The 20393-nt window shown below is 37.4% G+C and overlaps 1 protein-coding gene and 1 pseudogene across 2 annotated transcripts in view; one reads left to right on the forward strand and one right to left on the reverse strand.

Moving 5' to 3' along the window:
- Nucleotides 1-16467: 16467 nt before the first annotated feature.
- Nucleotides 16468-17612, reverse strand: LOC309858144 (undifferentiated embryonic cell transcription factor 1 pseudogene; annotated as a pseudogene). The gene has a single exon. The product of its transcript is annotated as an undifferentiated embryonic cell transcription factor 1 pseudogene (transcript).
- A 2503-nt stretch (nucleotides 17613-20115) lies between these two features.
- The window catches only part of LOC309858145 (ankyrin repeat domain-containing protein 26-like), a gene marked incomplete at its 5' end in the record, with an annotated part of 37023 nt that continues 36745 nt past the window's right edge, over nucleotides 20116-20393 (forward strand). The window contains one exon of the mRNA XM_082750831.1: nucleotides 20116-20262. Within this exon, the coding sequence (XP_082606957.1) occupies nucleotides 20116-20262 (147 nt within the window). The remainder of the gene's footprint in view (nucleotides 20263-20393) is intronic.

A 20393-nucleotide genomic window follows, 5' to 3' on the forward strand; every position in this document is an offset into this window, starting at 1 on the left:
AAGGTTACCACTGATTTTCATTTTAATAAATCTAGACATAATTTCTTAGATCTCATTTTATTTAACCTATCAGCAATCTTTGACCCATTGGAAAACTCTCTTCTCCAAAATTCTGTCTTCATTTAGCTTTCAGAATATCACTCACTCACCTGGTTTCCCCCCTGCCTTTCTAGTCTGTACATCTCTGCCCGATTTGCTTCTTTCTCTTCATTCTCCACGTCTTCCACATTGAAGTCTTCTAGGAATCAGTCCTTGATCTTCCTTCTCTTGACTTTTACTATCTTGTATATTCTTGTATATTCTAATGATCCTTAAGGTTGTATCTCCAGCCCACATCTCTCTGTGGAATTCCAGACCTACATATGAAACTGCCTATTTGATATTTCTTTGGGATAGTTATTGGGTATTGCAAACTTAACATGTCCAAAATTGAACTACTGATATTCTTTCTTATACCTTCCCTTCTTGTCTTTCCCAATTAAGTTAATGACAATTCTTCTAGTTGCTCTGCCAAAAAACTTGGTATCATCTTTGACTCCTGTCTTTTTCTTTTTCATACATGTCCCATCTACTCTGTCAGCAAATCTTGTCAGGTCTTCCTTCAAAATATATCCAGAAGCCAAACACATCCTCCATGACCAAGCCACTGTCATCTGTTGTCTGTATAAGTGTAATAATTAACTAATTGGTCTTCTTGTTTGTTTGTTCTTTTGCCTTTTCTTTTTCCATTTATTCTAAACACAGTGGATCTTTTAAAACACAAGTCAGATTATGTCTTCCTCTGCTCAAACCCCAGTTGTCTCCGATTTCACTCAGAGTATGTGCCGAAGTTTTTTCTAACACCTACAAGGCATTGCATGATCTATTCATCTCGGGTCTCTCCCTATTGTTTACCACCTCTCCTTGATCTGAACTCCTATTTTCTGTCCTTTTCACTCTGTTGAGGCACACTGAATGTTTTTCTTTTTTTTTTTTTTTCTTTTTTGCTCACTATAAACACTTTGAGCATACCTCTCTACTTGCTGTTGACTCTGGAGTGCTTTTCCCATCAATGCTCTCATATGGCTTGCTTGCTACTTGCTTCTTCCTTTTTTTTTTTAAAGATTTGCTTAAAAATTAAGGCCTTTCAGGGTGCCTGGGTGACTCAGTGGATTGAATCTCTGCCTTCAGCTCAGGTCATGATGCAGGGGTCCTGGGATGGAGCTCTGCATAGGACTCTCTGCTCAGCAGGGGTGCCTGCTTCCCCCTCTCTCTCTGTCTGTCTCTCTGCCTACTTGTGATCTCTTTCTCTGTCAAATAAATAAATCTTAAAAAAAATTAAGGCCTTTCTTGGTTATCCTATATTTCAGGAAATATCCTGATTTGTTAGTTATCCTATCGCACATCAAAATTGGATTTCTCTGCTTTAGTTTTTCTCCTCTACTACTGGCTATTTTGCCTGTGTAGTTTATTGTTTATTGTATTTACTTCACTCATGAGTAGGATTAGAGTTTTCTGTTTAACAGTTTTAAAACAATAATTGCTAGCTTTGTTTTTGTTTACAGTGCTCTTAGGGGCTCATGCTCAATTCCCAAATTAATAATCTCTTGTGGGAAATTTAGTCTTTTTGTGCGTTTATGTAGGTATATGCTAATAATATTCTCTTGCATGCATTTAGTCTATGAAAAAGTAATTATAATTTTGTATTAGTAAATCTAGCTTTTATATTAGGATTAAATAGTAAGCTAAAAGTATACAAAAGTTACCAAATCATTTTCTTTAAGAAAATTAACAAGAAATTATTTGTGAGAGAGAAAGTATGAGCAGGAGGGAGGGGCAAAGGGAGAGGGAGAAGCTTAGTGGGGAGCCTGATTTGGGGTTCGATCCCAGGACCTGGAGATCATGACCTGAGCTGAAGGCAGACCTTATCTGACTGAGCCACCCAGGCACCCCCAAATAATTTTATTTTCAAACAAAATTAAGCACATTATTGCTATTTTTGACATCTGAGTATTGTTGAATTTTGTGCAGATTTTTTGAGGTATAATTAATTGACAGATAACTGTGTAAATGTAAGGTATACCTGTATTACTTTAATATACTTTTATATTGTAAAATGCAATAGTGTTAATAGCTCTATCACCTCACATAATTATCATTTCTTTTTTAACAACTCTTTTAGCAACTTCTAAGTATATAGCAGTATTATTAACTGTAACCATCATTCTGTACATTAGATCCTCAGATCTTACTCTTCTTGTAACAGGAAGTTTGTACCCTCTAGCCAATATCTACCCATTTCCCTCAGCTTCCTACCCCTGGCAAACACATATCTATAAATGTGTTTTGTATTTTTTTCAAGGTTCCATGAGTAAGTCAGATCATAGGGTATTTATCTTTTTGCGTGACTTCCTTCACTTAACTTAATTCCCTCAAGGTTCATTCATGTTGTTGCAGATGGCAGGGTTTCCCTCTTTTTTTTTGTGTGGCTAAAAATATTCCATTGTAAGTGTATACCACATTTTTAAATCAGTGGATCCACTGATGGGCACATAGGTCGTTTCCGTGTCTTGGCTGTTGTAAATAATGCTGCAGTAAATGTAGAGGGACAGATACCTCTTTGAGATACTGATTCATTTCTGTCAGAATGTTCCCAGAAATGGGATTACTGGATATTCTGATAGTTCTATTTTTTTGTTTGTTGAGGAACCTCCACACTGTTTTGCACAGTGGCTGTACCAGTTTACAGTCCTGTAACAGTGTGTAAGGATTCCCTTTTCTGTACATCTTTGCCAGTGGTGTCTCTTCCCTTTTTGATGTAAGCCATTTTAACAGGTGTGAAGTGATAGATCATTATGGTTTTGATATGCATTTCCCTGATGAATAGTGATGTCGAGCCCATTTTTTGGTCCTGTTGGCCATTTGAATATCTTCTGAGGAAAGCTGTCTATTAAGATGCCTTGCCCAGTTCTTAACTGAATTGTGTTTTTTTTCTGTCGAATTGTATGAATTTTTTATATACTTTACATATTAACCTTTTTTTCAGATAGTGTGGTTTACATATATTTTCATCCATTCTGTAGGTTGCTTGTTCATTATGTTACTTGTTTCTGCTTTGTTTTTTAGATTTTATTTAAATTCAACTTAGTTAACATATATTGTATTATTAGTTTCAGGGGTAGACTTTAGTGATTCATCACTTGCATGTAACACCCAGTGCTCCTCACAAGTGATGAGCCCACCACACAGTTAGACCATCTTCTAATGCCCACCACACATTTAGACCATCTTCCTGCCCACCTCCCCTCCAGCAGCTCTGTTTCTTTTCTCTAGTTAAGAGTCCCTTACGGTTTGCTTCCATCACTGTTTTTATCTTATTTTTTCCTTTCCTTCCCCTATATATTCAATGTAAATGGAACTAGAGTGTTGCTCGTTTCTTTTGCCATGCAGAAACATTGCTTGTTCCACTGTTTTTGCTTTTGTTGGTTGTACTTTTGATTTCACATGCAAAATCATTGCCAACATCAATGTTGGCAATATCAGGGAGATTTCCCCCTGTTTTCTTGTAGGAGTTTTATGGTTTAAGGTTATATATTTAAGTTTTGGTTAATTTTTGTGAGTGGTGTAAGTTAGGGGTCCGGTTTCATTCTCTGCATTTGAATATCCAATTTTCTCAGGACCATTTATTGAAGAGATTATCTTTTCTTCCTTGAGTGTGCTCAGCTCCCTCATCAAATTTTAGTTGACTACATTCATGGGTTTATTGTCCAGTTCTTGATTCTTTTTCTTTGGGTTTTGTGGTTTTTTTTTTTTTAATGAAAGGTCATCCTATTTTGATTTTTATACCTTTGTAACAGTTTGAAAACAGGAAGTGTGATGCTTCCAGCTTTATTCTTTCCCAGGAATGATTTGCTTATTTGGGGTGCTTTTTGTTCTATATAAATTTAAGGATTCTTTTTCCTATTTCTCTGAAAAATGTCTCTGGAATTTTGACAAGGATTGCCTTGAATCTACAGATGGCTTTGAGTCATGTGGTTATTTAATGTTGATTTTTCTAAGCTATAAATAATGAGTTATCTTCCTATTTGTGTCTTATGTTTCTTTGATCAAAGTCTCATAGTTTTTAGTGTACATATCTTTCACCTCGTTGGTTAAGTTTATTCCTAAGTATTTTGTTCTTTTTGATGCTTTTGTGAATGGTAGTTTTAAATTTCTTTTTCAGATTTTTTGGGTTAATGTATAGAAATGTAATGGATTTGTATATGTGGATATTGCATCCTTCATCTTTGCTAGTTCCATCTTTGCTAGTGGTATCTTCAGGATTTTCTATATGTAAGATCAGATCCTCTGCAGACAAAGACAATTTGATTTCTTCTTTTCTGATCTGGATGCCTTTCATTTATTTATCTAGTCTGATGTTGAATACAAGTGGTAAGGTGAGTGCCTTTGTCTTATTCTTGAACTTAGAGGAAAAACTTTCAGTGTTTTGCCACTGAGTATGATGTTAGCTGTGGGTTTTTCCTATGTGGTCTTAATTATGTTCAGGTATGATACTTTGGTACCCACTTTATTGAGAGTGTTTATCATGAAAAGATGTTGAATTTTGTCAAATGCTTTTTCTGCATATATTGAGATGATCATGTAATTTTTTTCATTCTGTTAATGTGTATCAAACTTACTGATTTGATTTGATTGATTTCTATAGGATAATTTTGCTCAGTAAAGTATTCTTGGTTGGCAGTTCTTTTCTCTCAGCATTTTTTTCAAGATTTTATTTATTTGACACAGAGAGAGGGATCACAAGTAGGCAGAACATCAGGCTGAAGAGAGGGGGAAGCAGGCTCCCCCCATGCAGACAGCCCGATGTGGGGCTCAATCCCAGGACCCAGAGATCATGACCTGAGCTGAAGGTGGAGGCCCAGCCCATTGAGCCACCCAGGCGCCCCTCTCTCAGCATTTTGAATATACAATCCTATTCTTCTCCTGGCATATAAGGTTTCTGCTGAGAAACTGCTAATAGCCTTATGAGGGTTCACTCGTAGGTGACAAGCTTCTTTTCTCTTGCTGCTTTTATGATTCTCTCTTTATTTTGATTTTTGATGGTTTTATTATAATGTGTTTTGGAGAAAATCTCTTTAATTAGTTTTTTTGATGACTGAGCTCCATAAACTTGGATTCCAAATGTTTCCCCAGGTTTGAGAGTTCTCACCCATGACTTCTTTAAGCTTTATGTCTTTTTCTCCCTTTTGCTCCTTCTGGAACTGCAGTAATTTACATGTTGTTTCTTTTAGTGGTATCCCAAAATCACATAGGCTTTTCTCATTCTTTTCTTTCTTTTTTCTTTGTTCTCCACTGATTGGATAATTTGAAAGTTGTAAAATTTGAAAACTTTAAATTCACAAGATTTTTTTTGATCCATTTTCCTCTCAGTGATTTCTTTTTTCTCTCTCTCTCTTTTTAAAAAGATTTTATTTTTATTTATTTGACAGAGAAAGAAAGATCACACATAGGCAGAGAAGCAGGCAGAGAGAGAGTGGGAAGCAGGATCCCTGCAGGGAGCCTGATGCCAGACTGGATCCAAGAACCCTGAAATCATGACGGGAGCTGAAGGCAGACGCTTAACCGATTGAGCTACCCAGGCACCCCTTGTCAGTGATTTCTATTGCTTTTTTCCATTTCATTCACTATATTATTCAGCTCCAGAAATTTTTAGTTATTTTTTTAACTATTTCCAGCTCTTTTAAAAAATACATGTTTTATTTATTTATTGAGAAAGAAAGTGAAAGAGATCAGGTTGGGGGTGGGATAGAGAGAGGGAGAGAGAATGTCAAGCAGACCTGGGGCTCAATCCCATAATCCTGAGGTCATGACCTGAGCTAAAACCAAGAGTCAGACACCTAACTGACTGAGCACCCAGGTGCCCTTCCTACTCTTTATTAAACTTCTCATTTCGTTCTTCTAGTATTTTTCTCATCTTATTGAACTGGCTTTTTTTGTTTTTTAAGATTTTATTTGTTTGTTTATTTATTTATTTTAGAGAGAGCATGTGTGTGAGCCGGGTGAGTGGGAGAAGGAGAGGGACATGCAGACTGCACCTAGCATAAGTCCGATGCAGGGGTGGATCTCATGACCTTGCGGCCATGACCTGAAACAGAATCAAAGGTCAGGCGCTTATCAGACTGAGCCACCCAGGCACTCCTGAATTGGCTTTTTGTGTTTTCTTGTAGCTCACTGAGTTTACTTAAAACTGCTATTTTGAATTCTTTTTTGGATAAACTACTGATCTTCATGTGTTTGAGATCAATTATTGGAAGATTATTGTGATCATTTTGTGGTATCATATTTCCTTGACTTTTTATATTCTTTGAAGTTTTACATTGCTGTCTTTGCATTTGAAGTAGTCTTTAATGACTACCTTTCCAGTGTATCCAAACCTGTTTTGCTTTGTTTTTGCTCTAGTGGTGTGCTGGAACTTTACTGTAAGAAATCTAGTTTTCCAAAAAGGCTCTCTCTTCAATGGGTGATTATCTAAGTGTGTTCCAAGGGCTCCCAGATGTGGTTGAGAGGAAGGGGCTGGAGCCAGTCTGTGGGCTATTGCTGGCTCTGTAGCTGGGACTGTAGTGAGTTTGTCTGTTATCTGATGCATGGGTAGGCAAGAGTTTTCCTAGGTTCCTTGGTTTATGATGCTTGGTTCCACAGCTCCTACAAAGAGGTCCACAGCTGTTTTGTTGCCACAAAGACATTGTATTGTAATTGTATATTTATCAATCTTTGAAGCAAGGGATGTGTATTTGTTTATATATGGTTGGACTTCATAACTGTTCTGTGAACTAATAAATGAATTGAGATGGCTAGCAGAATTTTACAAAAAACTGGTTTTTTATTCTTTACCAGTAAAATTATTAGAAAACATCAGTTTATTAAATCTTTTAAAAATATTTTAAAGGATTTTTTAAAATTTAATTTTTTCTCAGTGCTCCAATATTTATTGTTTATGGACCACACCCAGCACTCCATGCAATTTGTGCCCTCCTTAATACCCACCACCAGGCTCAACCAACCCCCCACCCCAACCCCTCCAAAACCCTCAGTTTTTTTTCTCAGAGTCCACCACTCTCATGGTTTGTCTCCCCCTCCAATTCCCTCAAACTCACTTTTCCTCTCTATCTCCCAATGTGCTCCATGTTATTACTTGCTCCACAAATAAGTGAAACCATATGATAATCGGCTCTGTCTGCATGACCTATTTCACTCAGCATGATCTCCTCCAGTCCCATCCATGTTGATACAAAAGTTGGGTATTCACCCTTTCTGATGGAGGCATAATATTCCATTGTATATATGGACCATATCTTCTTTATCCATTTGTCTGTTGAAGGGCATCTTGGCTTTTTGCACAGTTTGGGGATTGTGACCATTGCTGCTATGAACATTGAGGTACAGATGGCTCTTCTTTTCACTACATCTGTATCTTTGGTGTAAATCCCAGTAGTGCAATTACAGGGTCATAGGGAAGCTCTATTTTTAATTTCTTAAGGAATCTCTGCACTGTTCTCCAAAGTGGCTGTACCAACTTGCATTCCCACCAATAGTGTAAGAGGGTTCCCCTTTCTCCACATCTTCTCCAACACTTGTTGTTTACTGTATTGTTGATTTTGGCCATTCTAACTGGTGTAAGGTAGTATCTCAATGTGGTTTTGGTTTGAATCTCCCTGATGGCTAGTGAAGATGACCATTTTTTCATGTGTCCATTAGCCATTTGTATGTCTTCTTTGAAGAAGTGTCTGTTCATGTCTCTGCCCATTTTTTGATGTGATTTTCTGTTTGTTTGTGTGTTAAGTTTGAGGAGTTCTTTATTAGATCTTGGATATCAGCCTTCTGTCCGTAGTGTCATTTGCAAATATTTTCTCCTATTCCATGGGTTGTATCTTTGTTTTGTTGATTGTTTCATTTGTTGAAACTTTTTTTTCTTGAGGAGGTCCCAAAAAGTTCATTTTCACTTTTGTTTCCTTTGCCTTTGGAGACATGTCTTAAAAGAAGCTGCTGTGGCCTATGTCGAAGAGATTACTGCCTATGTTCTCCCCTAGGATTTTGATAGATTCCTGCCTCACATTGAGGTCTTTGATCCATTTCAAGTTTATCTTTGTGTATGGTATAAGATAAATGTCGAGCATTTATTTAAGAGAGAGGGATAGAGAGTAAGAGAGAGCATAAGAGGGGAGAAGGCCACTGAGCCAAAGGCAGTGGCTTAACCAACTGAGCCACCCAGGCTCCCCAAAACATTAGCTTTTGTTTTTTTATAGATTTTATTTGTTTGACAGAGAGAGAGAGTGAGAGAGATCACAAGTAGGCAGAGAGAGAGGAAGGGAAGCAGGCTCCCTGCTGAGCAGAGAGCCCAATGCAGGACTTGATCCCAGGACCCTGGGGTCATGACCTGAGCTGAAGGCAGAGGCTTTAACCCACTGAGTCACCCAGGCACCCCCATTCCTTGATAATTTTAGATATTCAGTGCCTTTGACAGTATCATGAATGGTTATGGATTTATTAGGGACTTTGAATTATCTGGTTATATTTACTTAATATTTCTTTAGATTCTGGGGGAAGGGGGAAGATTTTATTTATCAATCTATCATAGATTATTACTTTTGGTTTATAAAGTTCTAAATTACAAAAGCCGAAGATTCCTCTACCAACAGTGTCATTGACACATATATAGTATACTCAATAAGTGTCTGTTTGCGAGTAAACAGTTGAATGAATAAATGAATGCCCATTGTTCAGCTTCTGTAGAAGAAGCAAATCTTGAGTTGTTTGAAAGTAGATTTTCAATATTGCCTACATATGTAGTCTTTTTATTTAAAAAATGGTTAAGATTTATGAATTATTATTACAATTATAGCTAAAATTGGAATACTAATGGATTCATTTGCTATCCGATTACTTAAAAACACTTAAATATTACTTTCACCATATGCTGTAAAACACGTGTTTTGAAGGCACATTTCCTGGATTTGAATTCTGGGTCTACTCCTGACCACCTGTACTAGCTTTGGGAAGTTACTTTTTTCTGTGCCTCATTTTCTTCCTGTGTAAAATACTTAATATAATTACCTATGTTTTGTAAGATTGTTGTGAGGCTTAAAATAGCTTTAAAACATGTGAAGTTTTCATAAAAATGCATAGTATTTACACAATAGATCCTCAAAACACTAATATCATGATTATTTAAAAAGGGTTTCTTCCATATCAGAACTGAACTTGCAGTTTCCAAATAGTTTTTAGAACCAGTATAAGCTTGATTTATTGAAAATGACAACAAAAAATGTGGTATATTTCTTTGTATCAAATAATGCAAGTAATGTTATGATTTTCCTTTGCTCAGTTTGATCTGAATTTAGTGCTTTGTTAACATTTTTAATAATATAGTTTAGATATGATTTAGATAACTGTAATTCAGGCAGGTAAATAACTCTTATATTTTAAGTATTTAATATTTGACTGAAAAGAATTATTTTTTTTTTAGATCTTCAAAGAAAACATTTAGTGACAAGGAAGAGGTAAATACATATATAGAAAATTTTTTTATTTATTAATTTTTAAATTTTTATTTCATTATGTTACTTTGATAAATAATGTTTATCAGGAATATTATTCCATGATAAAAGATTACTTTAGTAAAGCTATAGTGAAAAAAGAGAAAATCTGCCTTTGTTTTACAGACATATACTTTGAAAAAGTTGTTCAGAAACACTGGCTATTGATAAAGGTCGTTTTGATAAAAATCAGTCCTTTTGAAAGTACCTTTTTTTTTGCTCTTATAAAGAGTTATGTGTATTTATCATCTCTCTACCCTCAGTATATTTTACCAATATTCAGGGAACATTTTGAAGTAGTATTATTTATTTGTAGGTGAAAAATACAATTGATTCTATGGATGACTTCAATGACTTAACTTTGTCATCTGAAAGAATTTCGGAGGATTTCCACATGCCTGACTGTCATCATATGGCTTGCATGTTGCTAACTGAACAGCATGGTATGTATTGTAAGACCATTGTGTAAACATGAAGCCTTTGTATGTACATTACTATAGTAATATGTGCACTTCTTGTCTAGTGCTGTACCATACAACACTGATGTGTTATAGAGCTACTCATCTCAGAAATACATTTTATATGAAAATAGAGAAATGTTGAATACTCTTAGCAAAGAGCCGTAATTTCCACTATACTTTTCATCATGGGAATGGCACACCTGATGTGTGTTAACTCTCCTCTTCTGTGCCTTCACCCAAGGTCAGGTTACCACTATATTTGTCCTAGAATACTGAAACAACCTCGGGACTGTTTTCCTTGTGATTCCACCTCCCAGAATCTTGGTATACTCTGCAACCATAGTTACCATATATTTTTTAAAAATTTATATTTCATCATGTGACCCCCTTGCTTAAAGCTTAGCTATTACTTCTCATCGTTCTGGGATGAAAGACCACAGTTCTCAGCCTCATCTTGGATTGTTTCATATCCTTCTGTCCATATCTCAGCCACTGTTTTAGATATTTTTCCTTACAATAGACCTTTTTTCCCCTCAACAGCTTAAGTTAGGACAACTGCACATGTATAAAGTGTATAATTTGATAGTTTTGACATATGTATATGCATATGAAACCATAACTGTAATTCAGGCAGGTAAATAACTCTTAAGTCTCGTGTCTCTTTGTAATCCCTCATTATGAAACTGCCGAATGGGTTTCTAAAGTAGTTGCACCATTTTCAGTTCCCACCAGCAATGTCTGAGAGTTCTGATTTCTCCATGTATATTCATAACACTTAGTATTGTCAGTTTTTTAAATCTCAGATGTTCTGATGGGACTGTAGTATATGTATCATTATGGTTTTAATATACATTTCCCTAATAACTTATAATGTTGAGCATATATTTGTGGGCTTATTTGCCATCTGTATATCTTCTTTGAACTGTCCAAATCCTTTGTCATTTTAAAAATTGGGTTTTCTTACCTGTTGAGTTTTGAGAATTCTTTGTATATTCTATAGTTCCTTTATCACCTGTATTTTTTTTTTGCAGAGATTTTCTCCCAATCTATGACTTTTCATTTTCTCAGCAATATCTTTTGAAGAGCAGTTTTTCTTTTTTGATAAAGTCCAGTTTATACCTTTGTTCTTTTATGAATTTTTGCTTTTGGTGTTCCTATATGAGAAATATTTTCCTAGCACAAGGTCAGAGGTTTTCTTTCTGCTTTCTTTTAGAAGTTTTGCAGTTGAATAACAAAGTTTTATAGTTTTAGGTCTTACATTTCGATCTGTGATCCGTGAGATTCAGTTTGTATTTTTTTTTTTAAGATTCTATTTGTTTATTTATTTATTTGACAGAGAAAGCATGAGCAGGGGGAATGGCAGGCTGAGGGAGATGGAGAAACAGTCTCCCTGCTGAGCAGAGGGCTGGACATGGGGCTCGATCCCAGGTCCCGTGAATCATGACCTGAGGCAGCCACTTAACTGACTGAGCCATGCAAGGACCCCCATTTTGAATTCTTTTTTATTTATGATACAGGGTATGGGTCCAGGTTTATTCTTGAACTTAGTAAGTTTACTTATTAGTTTTAGTAGCTTTTTAAAAAATTCTGTCAGATTTTTCTACATAACCAAAGTTTATCAAACCTTTTTTAAACTACTATTTTACTAATTTCTTAAGGTGGAGCCAAAGGTCATCAGTTTGAGGCTTTTCTTCTTTTTTAGTACATACATTCAGTGCTATAAATGTTCATGTGAGTGGTGCTACTGCAGGATTCCAGAATATCGTCTCTTTCAGTAAGTGTTCCATGGATGCTTGAGAAGAACAGTCGTGTTCAAGTCTACTATGTCCTTGCTGATTTTCTGCCTACTGAAATCTCAGACTATAATTGTGAATTTGCTTGTTCCTCTGAAGTTCTGTCAATTTTACTTTATGTATTTTGAGCCTGTTAATAAATGCATAAACATTTAGGTTTATTATGCTTCCTTTAGTTGACTGTTTTATCATTATTAAATGAACTTATTTACTGCTTCTAATGTTTTTTGTTTTGAAATCTATTTTGTGTGGTATTAATGTAACCGCTCAGGCTCAGCTCTCTTTTGCCAAGTGTTGGTGTCGTCTGTCATGTTTCTGGCCTCTTAACACATTTGTAGTTTTTACATTTAAAATGCATTTTTTAATAGGTGGCAGATAGCTGGGTCTTCCTTTTTTATCCATTTTGATGTCTGCCATTTCATTGAGACTTTTAGACCATTTTCATTTAATTTGATTATTGATGTAGTCGATTTGAATCTGTCATCATGTTGTTTGACTTCAATTTGTCCTTTCCGATCTTCATTGCATTCTCTTCTTTTCTGATTTCTTTCAGATTGAGCAAGTAAATTTATGATTTAGTTTTATTTATGTGTGTGTGGGTATGTGTATGTATGTATTTTTCTTACTAGCTGTAACTCTGTAGTTTTGCTATTTTGATGATTAGAGCCTAAAGTATATGACCTAAGCATCATAGTCCTCCATCTAGTAATGTTATAACAGATCATATGTCGTTTAAGAAAATTATAAAGATTACTTCCTTTTCTTCACTCCTAGCCAGATCCTTCTGGATCTGTGGGTTTGTAGTTTTCATTAAGTTTAGAAAGGTTTTGGCCATTTTTTCTTTTCTTTTTTAAAAAAGATTGTATTCATTTATTTGAGAGAGAGAAGGAGAAAGAGAGAGTGCACGAGCCAGGGAGGAGTGGCAGAAGGAGGGGGAGAATCAGACTCCCCTCTAATCAGGGAGTCTAACGCCGGGCTTGATCCTAGGACCCTGAGATCATGACCTGAGTTGAAGGCAGATGCTTAACCAACTGAGACACCCAGGCATCCCAGTAATATATTTGATATTGAAATCATTCAATATATATTTGTTTAATGTATGAATGAGTGAATGTGAAAGCATACAGTCTTTTATATGCAAAGAGTACTCATATATTTTATTTAATTTTCTTTTTTTATATTTAATTAATTTATTTGAGAACGAACATGACTGGGGGTGTGGGAAAGAACAGAGCAGGAGGGAGGAAGGGTGGATAGAATCTCAAGCAGACTCTGTGCTGAGTGGAACCCAATGCAGGGCTCGATCCAACAACTCTGGGATTATGTATGACCTGAGCTGAAACCAAGAGTCAGATGCTTAAGCAGCTGAGCCACCCAGGTGCCCTATATATTTTATTTGTTTTTGTTTTTTCTCTGATGTAGATTCTGTCAGTTTATTGAAAACCCAGAATGTGGTTCTTTCATATGAAAGACTAATAAAACTTAAAAAAGATCAATGTGAACAACTTAAAAGAAAAAATAAAAAAATGGAAAATATGGCTAAGGGACTACAAAAGAATCTATCAAAGACAAAAGAAATCATATCTAAGTTGGAGCTTCAAAAAATAAAATGGGAGGATGAACTCTGCAGTTTGAGGTATGATATCTTGGTTTTAAGGAAATACTTGTACTATTTACCTTGTGTGGTTTTATTTTTTAATAGGCTCCACACAAAATATTTGTAGGGCTTGAAGTCAAGAGTGATACCAAGAGTCACATGCTCTACCAGTTGAGCCAACGAGGCACCCCTTGAATTATTTACTTTTATCTACAGATGTGTAGATGTTTTGAAATTGCTAACTTACCTTGGATTTTATAGGGAAGAAAACTTCTTTAGTATTGTGAAGTATGAGATTCTTCAAAATAATATAGCAAGTTCTTAATAGTGAATACTTTTAATAATTTAATGAATATTCCAAATCATAATCTTAATGACCATATAGAAACCCACTATGTGGAAACCTCATTATTTACCAAATTGAATTTGGGGTTTTTTACCCCCATTTTTCTATACTTTAATTAATGCTGTAAGGAATGTTTTTTATATAAATCTGTTTCTACATTTCTGGTTACTCGGAATAAATTCTTCAATGTAGTGTTGTTAAAGTATAAAAATTTTTAAAGAACATCTTTGATCCTATTTTTAAAATGTTCTCAGGAAATTTTATATTAATTTATATGCCCATCAACAGAATAGAAAATGGCCATTTTTCTCAAGACAGAAAAAAAATTAAAAACTAGTTTTAAACATATGTGTGATTAAAAGGTGAAATAGAAAATGATTACAGCTAAGTTTTTCAGCATCTCTCTTATATGTTGATGAAATTAATTCAAAAGTCTATGCTGCAAGCACATATTACTCTTTATTATTTACTTAATATAGATCCTGTGTTGTTATAAAAAGAGTTTTCAAATGATTTATTAAATGGATAATAGGGGAAACCAATAATACATTATATGTTATGCTGAGTGAAATAAGTCAAGCAGAGAGAGTCAATTATCATATGGTTTCACTTATTTGTGGAGCATAACAAATAGCATGGAGGACATGGGGAGATAGGAGAAGGGAGTTGGGGGAAATTGGAAGGGGAGGTGAACCATGGGAGACTATGGACTCTGAAAAACAATCTGAGGGTTTTGAAGGGGCGGGGGGTGGGAGGTCAGGGTACAAGGTGGTGGGTATTATAGAGGGCACAGATTGCATGGAGCACTGGGTGTGGTGCAAAAATAATGAATAATTTATGCTGAAAATAAATGAAAAATAAATTTAAAAAAGAAAAAAGCTGCATAAATGTGTAATTTGAGTGTCTCCTGCGATGAGAATTGGCAAGCTGTATATTTGAGTATTCTGTTATCTAAAACTGAAAATTTGCTATAGACCATTTTCTCCAAAATAATCCATATGTTTCTGTTATAGAGCTACAGTCCAAATTTGCATGTATAATCTTCAACAGAAGGCTTTTCACATATATTTTTTAAAATTAATTTGTTTTTTTCTTTTATTTTTTATATTTTTTAATGTATTTTTTATTTATTTTCAGCATAACAGTATTCATTATTTTTGCACCACACCCAGTGTTCCATGCAATCCATGCCCTCTATAATACCCACCACCTGCTACACTGACCTCCCATCCCCTGCCCCTCCAAACCCCTCAGATTGTTTTTCAGAGTCCATAGACTCTTGTGATTCACCTCCCCTTCCAATTTGCACCAACTCCCTTCTCCTCTCTAACACCCCTTGTCCTCCTTGCTATTTGTTATGCTCCACAAATAAGTGAAACCATATGATAATTGACTCTCTCTGCTTGACTTATTTCACTCAGAATAATCTCTTCCAGTCCCGTCCATGTTGCTACAAAAGTTGGGTATTCATCCTTTCTGATGGAGGCATAATACTCCATAGTGTATATGGACCACATCTTCCTTATCCATTCGTCCGTTGAAGGGCATCTTGATTCTTTCCACAGTTTGGCGACCGTGGCCATTGCTGCTATAAACACTGGGGTACAGATGGCCCTTCTTTTCACTACATCTGTATTTTGGGGGTTAATACCCAGTAGTACATTTGCAGGGTCATGGGGAAGTTGTATTTTTAATTTCTTGAGGAATCTCTACACTGTTCTCCAAAGTGGCTGCACTAACTTGCATTTCCACCAACAGTGGAAGAGAGTTCCCCTTTCTCCACATGCCCTCCAACACATGTTGTTTCCTGTCTTGCTAATTTTGGCCATTCTAACTGGTGTAAGGTGGTATCTCAATGTGGTTTTATTTATTTATTTATTTATTTATTTAAAGATTTTATTCATTTATTTGACAGAGAGAAATCACAAGTAGATGGAGAGGCAGGCAGAGAGAGAGAGAAGGAAGCAGGCTCCCTGCTGAGCAGAGAGCCTGATGCGGGACTCGATCCCAGGACCCTGAGATCATGACCTGAGCCGAAGGCAGCAGCCTAAACCACTGAGCCACCCAGGCGCCCTCAATGTGGTTTTAATTTGAATCTCCCTGATGGCTAGTGATGATGAACATTTTTCCATGTGTCTGATAGCCTTTTGTTTGTCTTCATTGGAGAAGTGTCTGTTCATATCTTCTGCCCATTTTTTGTTATAATTGTCTCTTTTGTGTGTGTTGAGTATGAGGAGTTCTTTATAGATCCTGGATATCAACCTTTTGTCTGTACTGTCATTTGCAAATATCTTCTCCCATTCTATGGGTTGCCTCTTTGTTTTCCTGACTGTTTCCTTTGCTGTACAGAAGCTTTTGATTTTGATGAAGTCCTAAAAGTTCATTTTCACTTTTGTTTCCTTTGCCTTTGGAGACATATCTTGAAAGAATTGCTGTGGCTTATATCGAAGAGATTACTGCCTATGTTCTCCTCTAGTATTCTGATGGAGTCCTGTCTCACATTGAGGTCTTTTATCCATGTAGAAGAATGAAACTCGACCATTCTCTTAAACCATACACAAAGATAAACTCAAAATGGATAAAAGACCTCCGTGTGAGACAGGAACTTCTCTTTTTAAATAGTAATTATTATTTTTTTTAAATTAGAAATTAACAATGTTTTTATTGAACATACCTAAATTTGGAGTGGGGGGGGGTCACAGAGTGGGGTCAGGGCACAGGGTACACGGTGCTACAGAAGGGACGGGTGCAGGCCAAGCCTCACTCTCGGGGGTCCGTTAGGACCCCTCGCTCGGCCGCGGCGCTGCCTAAGATGAAGCCCAGGGCCAGGGACACGGTCTGGTCGAAGGAGCCGCGCAGCTGCTCCACGTGCTGGTTCAGGGTCAGCAGCTGGTCGCGCAGGGGGCCCAGGATGGCCACGATGTCGCCCAGGTGCCCCAGGGTCTGCAGAAGGGCTGCGTTCAGCGACGGGGGTGCGGACTGCGGGGGCGCGTGGTCCTCCGGGCGGCTGGACAGCGAGTCTGGATCCTCCCGGGTGGGGTCCAGAACCGGCGGCGGCAGGGATCCCAGAACGCGGAAAGGCTCGCGGTCCTCGGGCCAGCCCGGCGCGGGGCTGGCCGTGGAGAGCGCCGTCGGGGAGCCGGGCGCTCGAGGGGCGTCCGCAGACTTGGGCGGGGTCGGGCTGAACCTGAGCGTCCAGGCCCGGTCCGCGACGGGGCCGCGCGTGGACCGCGGCGGCGGGACGTCTGGCTCCGCGGGCGAGAAGGGCACGGCGGGGGGCGGGCGGCGTCCGCGCGGGGGGCTCCCGGGCCCCGGGGAGCGGCGGCGGCCGCCGCGCCGGTTTCCGTTGTCGCCCAGCAGCCCCATGAGCTCGCGGATCTGTGCGTCGAAGGGCCCGGGCGGCTGGCCCTGCGCGTCACGGAGCTTGTCCTTGAGGCACTTGTAGCGGCGGCGGCACTGCGCGGGCGTGCGGCGCACCTGCTGGCCGGCCAGCGCGGCCGACACGCGGCGGCAGGTGGGCAGCGCCTGGCGGCGGTCCAGCAGCAGCGCGGGCCACACGGCCGGCTGCAGCAGCGTGCCCAGCAGCAGCAGCTCCGTCTCGCGGGCGCTCCAGGGCGTGCGCTGCGCCGAGCCCGGGGACTCGGGCGACCCGGGGAGGCCGGGGGACCCGGGGGACGCGGACGCCGCCAGCGCGCCAGGTGAGGCGGGCCGCCCCGGCGGGGTTCCCGGCGCGCCCCCGGCCCGCTGCGGCTCGGGGTCCGGGCTGGCTGGCGATGCCGGCGCGGGGGCGCGGGGGGGCGCGGGGGGCTCGGGCGGGGGCGGCCGCCGCGGCCGGAGCAACATCCCGGGGCCGGCGGAGCTCGCAGGGTCGCGGCGGCGGCCGGCCTAAATTATCTTTTCTAATGGAGGAGTAATTACTAGTATGTGGAAAAAACAATAATTTTCCATTCTTTCTTGAATAATTTCAAAATTCCTTTCCCTACAGTATCTCCCAGAGATGTCTTCCAGAGATACTAGTACTAAGCAGCATAATGCTTTTTCATTGCTTCTTTTCAACTATATATGTCTTTTGGAAGAGATTGAAGTGAGAAATTACAAACATGAGCCCTAGAAAGGAAAATAATTGAGAACATAGAAATTTCATTTGGATAATAAACGAGCATATGTGGCACCAGATCATAACATGAGCTTTTTATTGTTTACAAAACAAATTTTAAAATAAGCACATTTATTTGCAGATTTACTCTAAAACAAGAAATACAAAAAAGAATAAATGCTGAAATGTTATATGGAAGAATTCAGGAGAAACTAACAAAAAGAGAAGAGCAGTATAAGAAAGAAGTTGAAACGAAACAAGAACTTGAATTTAATCTTACAGCACTAGATGTGGAATTGAGGAATCTAAGAAATAATGTCAATCAGGTAAGTCTTTGATAAAAATTGCATATTTCCATCACTATTATTTATAATATCCCTTTGATTTAATGTATATTACTTAGGTATAAAATAGATGAAAAATTTAGTTTTATACTAATAGGAACTATGATATTTATAGCTAAAATCATTAATTTATTGGAATTCTTGGTTTCTCATATAAACCCTATGTGTATTTTCTGAATGAAGGGATGGAGGGTAAATTGAAATAAATATGCATGTTGGCTATTTTTAAAAAAATATTTCATTTATTTTTAGAGAGAGAGAGCATGAGTAGGGGATGTGTAGAGGGGGAGGGAAAAGGAGGGATAAGAATCTCAAGCAGACTCTGAGTGCAGAGCCTGACTCAGGGTTGGATCTTAAAACCTTGAGATCATGACCCGAGCTGAAACCAAGAGTAGGACACTTAACCAACTGAGCTACCCAGGCACCCCAGTTTTGGATCTTTTATATTAAAATATAGGCTAAATCACCTTGAGACTATGATGGAATTAGTTAAGTGTTTTGTAAAAAAATTTAATTTCACATACTATATCTACCTGTATATCTATGACAAATTTAGCTGTCATTTTTATTAAAATTTGTGTTCATGTAGGATAAAAATCCTTGTATTTAAAAAGGCTACTTCTTTTGAACATTTTTTTTAAGTTCTCTTAAACTTTTACTTTTTAAAATATATATTTATAAAATATAAAATAAAAAATATATATATTATATATAAAATATATGTATATATGTATATGTATATATGTATATATATGTGTTTGTATATATATATTTTCTCCATGTATATATGTATATATATTTTAAAAGCCAACACTGCAAACATAGAGGATTTTTAAAGCATGCATATTTTGAAATTGAGATTCAATTAAGTGGATTAACTTGACAGTTAGCTCCAGATTTCCCAAGTGAACTGAATAAAAAGTACAGTATCTCAGTACTTTTTATCCATATATACAAGTATATATTTATAAGTATAAATATATGTATACTTTAATATATGTGTACATTTATGCAAACTATACATAGTACCTTTATATACATTTTAGGTTGGCTCGATTTTATTATTTATGTAAATTTGAATTTTTAGTCTGAAATCGTGTATCCTTATGACCTTTCAATCCTTTGAAGGCCCTTCCTTTTCATTAAATCATAATTTGGGGCAATTGTGATGAGCTTTAGCAAAACTATATTTGATTTAATCTTCCCACTGCTATTTATAATTTTTTAAGCTATTTTACAAATAATTTGCTCATTTCAAATCTCAGTTACTATCATTTGGGCCTAAGTTTATCCAACAGAAAGAGAATTGTATCTCTGTAATTTATTAAACTGGGCATTGGATCTCCATTTTCAGATTAATGAGGGGTGGCAGAATTCTTGTGTAGCAGGAATGGAGGTCAGGGAGAGAGGTGAAAGCCAGGTCATCTAGGGTCTTGAAGGCCATTAGAATGACTTCACTTATGTTCTGAGATAGTTATCTATTAAAAGGATTTGAGCAGAGGATTGAACATGTGAGGAACTCTGACATTAATTGAAGCCTCTAATAAAAAAGAAGGAAAACATTTCATACTGTAGAATTTACCAATGCTAGTCCCACCTATATACCCATTTCTTTTTGAGACTTCAGTCGATTGGGAAGCTTTGGGAAAATTCACCTACAAGGAAAGGGTAGTGGGGCTGAATTAATTAACTAAGTAACATAATACTGACTAGGCAGATAACATCTTTTTGTGTATTCAACCAAATTCATTAAACAGCCATAATGTGTACATGTTAGGAAAAGGAGATGAATCGATGTTTGAAGTGAAATTTTCCAGGTAAATAGGTTAAAGTTATATATTGTTAACATATCTTAATAGTAAGATGATTTATAAAACCAGTAACAGAAATGTCTTATTAGGCTTCTATGAGACAACTTCAAGAAGAACTGGCCAATACCCTAAAAACACTGTCTATGTCAGAGGCTTCACTGGAGGTGAAATCACGTTGTTGTACGAATTTAGAAGATGAGGTAAAAGACTTAAAGGAAAAACTGGCTCAGAGTAAGAATCAGGTATGTATGAAATGTAACATGTCAAGTTAATCTGTAGTTGGTTAAATAATGTGAAGTGTTTTAGGATGCTTATTTCCATGGACCACTTCCTTCTCTTTTTCATTATAATTAATTTAGTATAATTTTAGTAT

Source organism: Mustela nivalis (genome assembly GCF_964662115.1).
Source record: "Mustela nivalis genome assembly, contig: HAP1_SCAFFOLD_1920, whole genome shotgun sequence".
In the NCBI taxonomy this organism is placed as follows: Eukaryota; Metazoa; Chordata; class Mammalia; order Carnivora; family Mustelidae; genus Mustela; species Mustela nivalis.